General features: G+C 47.8%; 1 protein-coding gene across 2 annotated transcripts; it reads left to right on the top strand.

Annotated features, from left to right (window-relative positions):
• Nucleotides 1–1,126: 1,126 nt before the first annotated feature.
• On the top strand, nucleotides 1,127–5,398 carry LOC129860743 (chromobox protein homolog 2-like). 2 transcript variants are annotated; one of them, XM_055931443.1, is made up of 5 exons: nucleotides 1,127–1,406; nucleotides 1,492–1,535; nucleotides 2,207–2,272; nucleotides 3,111–3,180; nucleotides 3,416–5,398. In XM_055931443.1, the coding sequence occupies exons 1-5, from the start codon at nucleotides 1,341–1,343 to the stop codon at nucleotides 5,063–5,065; spliced, it is 1,896 nt and encodes a 631-aa protein (XP_055787418.1). In that variant the 5' UTR covers nucleotides 1,127–1,340; the 3' UTR covers nucleotides 5,066–5,398. The 2 variants fall into 2 exon arrangements, with proteins under 2 accessions (XP_055787418.1, XP_055787427.1); XM_055931452.1 differs by lacking the exons at nucleotides 1,127–1,406; nucleotides 1,492–1,535 and adding an exon at nucleotides 1,841–1,903.
• Nucleotides 5,399–5,946: the final 548 nt, after the last annotated feature.

Genomic DNA, 5,946 nt, shown 5'->3' with positions numbered 1-5,946 from the left:
AATTCAATTGATTGGACATGATTTGGAAAGGCACACACCTGTCTATATAAGGTCCCACAGTTGACAGTGCATGTCAGAGCAAAAACCAAGCCATGAGGTAAAAGGAATTGTCTGTAGCGCTCCAAAACAGGATTGTGTCAAGGCACAGATCTGGGGAAGGGGCCAAAAATATTTCTGCAGCATTGAAGGTCCCCACGAACACAGTGACCTCCATCATTCTTAAATAGAAGAAGTTTGGAACCACAAAGACTCTTCCTAGAGCTGGTCGCGCGGCCAAACTGAGCAATCTGAGGAGAAGGGACTTGGTCACGGAGGTGACCAAGAACCCGATGGTCACTCTGATACAGCTCCAGAGTTCCTCTGTGGAGATGTGATAACTTTCCAAAAGGACAACCATCTCTGCAGCACTCCACCAATCAGACCTTTATTGTAGAGTGGCCAGATGGAAGCCACTTCTCAGTAAAAGACACCTGACAGCCCCATTCTGAATCTCAGAGCTCAGAATGGGGCGAAGGTCACCTTCCAACAGGACAACGAACCTAAGCACATAGCCAAGACAACCAGGAGTGGCTTCGGGACAAGTCTCTGAATGTCCTTGAGTGGCCCAGCCAGGGCCCGGACTTGAACCCGAGCGAACATCTCTGGAGAAACCTTAAAATAGCTGTGCAACGACCCTCCCCATCCAACTTGACATAGCTTGAGAGGATCTGCAGAGAAGAATGGGAGAAACTACACAAATACAGGTGTGCCAAGCTTGTAGTGTCATACCAAGGAAGACTCGAGGCTGTAATCACTGCCAAAGGTGCTTCAACAAAGTACTGAGTAAAGGGTCTGAATACTTATGTAAATGTGATATTTATGTTTTTTTATTTGTAATAAATCTGCACAAATTTCTAAAAACCTGTTTTTGCTTTGTCATTTGGGGTAATGTGTTTAGATTGATGAGGAGGAAAAAACGATTTAATCCCTGTTAGAATAAGCCTGTAACGTAATAAAATGTGGAAAAAGTCAAGGGGTCTGAATACTTCCGAATGCACTGTAAATTACAAAAATGTAAAGGTAATAACTGTCATCGCTGAAATAATAATATTTTGTCAATTTATAGATTTGTTTAGTAATAGCCTTTTATGGAATTTAGCATACCGGAACATATGTACTAATAAAGCAGTTAAAACTACTTTATGCCGTAATATTTTGTAGCCAGTCAAGCCCTCTAGAATAACATTTTTAAAGTGACGTATGAGAGGCAGAGGCACCGTGCTGAACTAAGGACGCTGCGGGAGGACAATCTTTTCTCCCTGTTCTGCTTTTCTCGTAAAAAAAGGAGAGGGGCTCTAGCTATGGAGGGGGTAACTGTAGGGCAGGTATTTGACGCCGAATGCATCCTCAACAAACGCCCAAGAAAGGTATGAAATAACGTATTTTATCATAATATGGAAACATTAGACCCTTTACAATTGTTTAACTCTTTCCCACTCTTATCATTTGCAGGGGAAGTTTGAGTATTTGGTGAAGTGGAGAGGGTGGTCGTCCAAGTGAGTAGCTATTTAGCAAGAAGCTGGCTGAGCTAAACAATGACAATGTAGCACATGATTCCCCTTCAACCCCGTATTTATCTCATAGTTAGGCTATATTTACATTCATATGATAATATTCCCGTCGCATGTGGTTTTGGATAGACTGCAGGATGCATGGAAGAAAGATGATGGTGTTAGCCGTTTCGGAGTCTTGTTTTGTTTTCTTAAGCCCGAGCAGCTGATGATACGATGCCAAACCGGTATCTAGTAACGTGAGCAGGCATCCTCCTACTACGGTAGCGAACTCGAGCACCGGAATATGTGACGCCCACTATTTTCATGCACCGTGCTTGCGTCGTGATCGTTTACCAATAATGTGGCTGAATGTAAATAGTTGAGCAAACGCTCTAGTTTTATCCATTTACATTTAGGCTAGCCCTGAACAGCTACCCTCTCAAGATTTGCATTATTCAGACAATTTTCTTAATATTTTATTTAGCTACAACGTCAATTAGGACTATGTTTGTTTTTGATAGGATGCTACTATGTGTGACATTGCATCTGATAAAGGAGATAGCAGACTAGAAACAAATGGGCAGAGATTTAAGGATGTTACGTTTATGATTGCAATGTTTCTCTAGCTACTGTTCTGTAATAAACGGTTTTCTAATATGGGGTTTTCTTTACAGGCATAACAGTTGGGAGCCAGAAGAGAATATTCTGGACCCCAGATTAATGGCTGCCTTCCACAAGAGGTGTGTTATTAATATCATACTGGTTGATGTTTGACCAGAACATATTCATTTGTACTTATTGTAGAGCACTGTCCATGGTGTATTAGAGTTGCCCAGATCAATCAAATGCATCCTTTGTTTCCTTCCTCCCATCCTTGAAGCTATAATTTATATCTGACATAACCAAATTGGTGAAATAATTGAAGTGCAACTGTAACAGTTTAGCTTTCGTCCATCCCCCTCGCCCCGACCCGGGCTCGAACCAGGGACCCTCTGCACACAGACAACTGACACCCAAGAAGCATCGTTACCCAAAAGCCACAAAAAAAAGCAGAACAAGGGGAACAACTACTTCAAGGTCCTCAGAGCGAGTGACATCACCGATTGAAACGCTATTAGCGCGCACCACTGCTAACTAGCTATCCATTTCACATCGGTTACACTCACCCCTTTTTTGACCTCCTCATTTTCCGCAGCAACCAGTGATCTGGGTCAACAGCATCAATGTAACAGTTTAGCTTTCGTCAGTCCCCCTTGCCCCGACCCGGAACCAGGGACCCTCTGCACACATCAACAACTGACACCCACGAAGCATCGTTACCCATCGTGCCACTAAGCCGCGGCCGTTGCAGAGCAAGGAGAACAACTACTTCAAGGTCCTCAGAGCGAGTGACGTCACCGATTGAAACGCTATTAGCGCGCAAACTAGCTAGCCATTTCACATCGGTTACACAACCCTTGCTTTTGGTTATTTAGTTATTATATTAGTAGTGACTCCAAGTAAGGAAGGATGTATTTTTAAAGTAGCAGAGCATTGGTAGTGACTGTATCTGACGCCATGTGTGTGTACTTTCTGCAGAGAGCAAGAGAGGGAGCTACTGTTCGGTAAGAGAGGGAAGAGGCCAAGGGGGCGCCCACGGAAAATTCTGGTAATCAACACACTGTTGCTGCTATTCAAACGTATAAGATGTAGTCGTGACAACAAATGCAGTAAATTGACTTCCTTTTGTCATCTTGATTATAATCTCTTCCCAATGATTGCTTTCATTACATTTCCAAACAACAATAGTAGCAAGAATCCATCTGTTTGTTTGGATGATGAAGATACAATCCAACGTCACATGCATGGTTACATTACAAACCTTTCTGTCTCTATTTCTTTAGGAACCAGAGCCAACTGAAACCAAATCCGACCGGTCCTCCTCATCCTCTTCATCCGGCCTGTCCTCCTCTCCCTCTGCCTCTTCCTCAGAAGAGGAAGATGAAGACCACGGGAAGAAGGCCAAACCAGGTCCTCGGCGCCGCAACCTCAACCACCAGCCTGTCCTCCAGACGAGGCCCCATATTGTGGTGGCCAATCAGGAGCCCATCCGGAAAAAGCGCGGGAGGAAACCGCTGCTCCCCGAGCTGAGGGCTTTGAGACAGGCAAATACCCGGCCGCCCCTGCCTCCCCCTCCTCTTTCTCGCCACCACCAGGTCCTCAGGCCCCCCCGTGAGCCCCCCAAAGAGGAACCTCGAGGGGGGGTGAAGAAGCCTCTACAGCCGGCCAGTTTCACCTACACCAGCCTGAGCGCCAGCCGGGGCTCCAGAGATGAGACGGCACCCCAACGGGCTGCTGGAGGGGCCTTCTTCCAGGCAGGGGCCTCCAAACCTGGGCCGCTGAACTCCATATGGTCGGGTCGCTCCATGTCGACCATCACCCCCTCCTCTCCATCCTCCTCTTCTTCTCTCAGCAGACCTCCCCCACCTCACAGTAAGGGATTGTCAGATCTGAAGCGCTCCCTCTCCGTCTCCGACGCCGGCAACAGCAGTGGCCGAGCAGAAGGGCTTAAGGTGGCGTCCTCTGTAAAACCAGGGGTGTCTACATCAACATCACTTGGTCTCCACAGCTCCAAGACCTCCAGCGGGTTCGGTGGCTCTCCGGCGGCTTGTAGCCCAGCTCAACGCTCCCCAGCTGGGCAGAGGAGGCAGCAGGAGGGCCCTGGAAGTCAGGCGGTGGTGGTGGTTCAGCAGCAGGGAGCCAAGCCCTCCTCCTCTCCACCTCTCTCGGCTAGAGACCGCATCAGTCAGGCCCTCAGCCTCCGAGCTCTCAACCTGCAGAGCGTCAACAAACGGGCGCCCGGCAATGGTCTCCAGGGATACGGAACCTCCGGCACCACTGGAGTTGCAGTTTCAAGGTCGAGCCTGAGAAGCGGTGCCAGCCAGGCAGGAAAAGGAGCAGGAGGAAGCATTAAAGAGATGCACACATCGTCTGGGCTAGACCAGAGCCTGGCGTCCGGAGGGTTAGGGGCAGGGGTGCTGCGCTCTGGAAGCATTCCACAAGCCAGAGAGGAGAGGGGGGAGAGAGGGAAGACCACAGGGGCAGAGACTGAGAGAGAGATGGACAGCAAAGGGCCAAGGGGTGTAGGGAGCGGTAATGGAAGATTGGAGAGAGGGGGGAGTGCACAGGGAGGTATGTCGTCGGCCGGGGGAGGTGGATCAAGCGCGGCTAGAGAGGAGGACAGGAGGTCAGAACAGAGCCTTAACGAGCGGAACTCCCGGAGCATCGAGAACTCTCGGACCCTTAACGAGCTCAGCACAGGTGACTCAGATGACACCAGCAGCAGCGAATCAGAAGAGCCCGACTCCTCCCCTTATCCCAACAACAACGGGCCCCGCCTGGTCTCTATGGAGACGGAAATGGAGACGGACTGGCGGCCGGCACTTAGCCTTCTAGAACACGTGTTTGTCACGGACGTCACCGCCAACTTCGTCACAGTAACAGTGAAGGAGTCCCCAACCAGTGTTGGGTTCTTCAACGTCCGCAATCCCTAAAGCCTGTCCATGTACACTACTGTTCAAAAGTTTGGGGTCACTTAGAAATGTCCTTGTTTTTGAAAGAAAAGCTACTTTTTTTGTCCATTAAAATAACATCAAATTGATCAGAAATACTGTGTAGACATTGTTAATGTTGTAAGTGACTATTGTAGCTGGAAATGGCAGATTTTTTCAAATGGAATTTCTACATAGGCGTACAGAGGCCCATTATCAGCAACCATCACTCCTGTGTTCCAATGGCACGTTGTGTTAGCTAATCCAAGTTCATCATTTTAAAAGGCTAATTGATCATTAGAAAACCCTTTTGCAATTATGTTAGCACAGCTGAAAACTGTTGTCCTGAAAACTGAAGATCTTGTACAATGCTTTGTACTACCCCCTTCACAGAACAGCACAAATTGACTCTAACCAGAAAAGAAAGAGTGGGAGGCCCCGGTGCACAATGTGAGCAAGAGGACAAGTGCATTAGAGTGTCTAGTTTGGGAAACAGACACCTCACAAGTCCTCAACTGGCAGCTTCATTAAATAGTACCCGCAAAACACCAGTCTCAACGTCAACAGTGAAGAGGCGACTCCGGGATGCTGGCCTTCGAGGCAGAGTTGCAGAGAAAAAGCGATATCTGTCCATGTTCTTTTGCCCATCTTAATCTTTTATTTTTATTGGCCAGTCTGAGATATGGCTTTTTCTTTGCAACTGCCTAGAAGGCCAGCATCCCGGGGTCGCCTATTCACTGTTGACGTTGAGACTGGTGTTTTGCGGGTACTATTTAATGAAGCTGCCAGTTGAGGACTTGTGAGTCGTCTGTTTCTCAAACTAGACACTCTAATGCACTTGTCATCTTGCTCACATTGTGCACCGGGGCCTCCCGCTCTTCTTT

The sequence above is a fragment of the Salvelinus fontinalis genome, chromosome 1 (genome assembly GCF_029448725.1).
Source record: "Salvelinus fontinalis isolate EN_2023a chromosome 1, ASM2944872v1, whole genome shotgun sequence".
Classification (NCBI taxonomy): Eukaryota; Metazoa; Chordata; class Actinopteri; order Salmoniformes; family Salmonidae; genus Salvelinus; species Salvelinus fontinalis.
The sequence above is the reverse complement of the archived record's forward strand: the minus strand, read 5'-3'. Positions and strand labels throughout refer to the sequence as shown.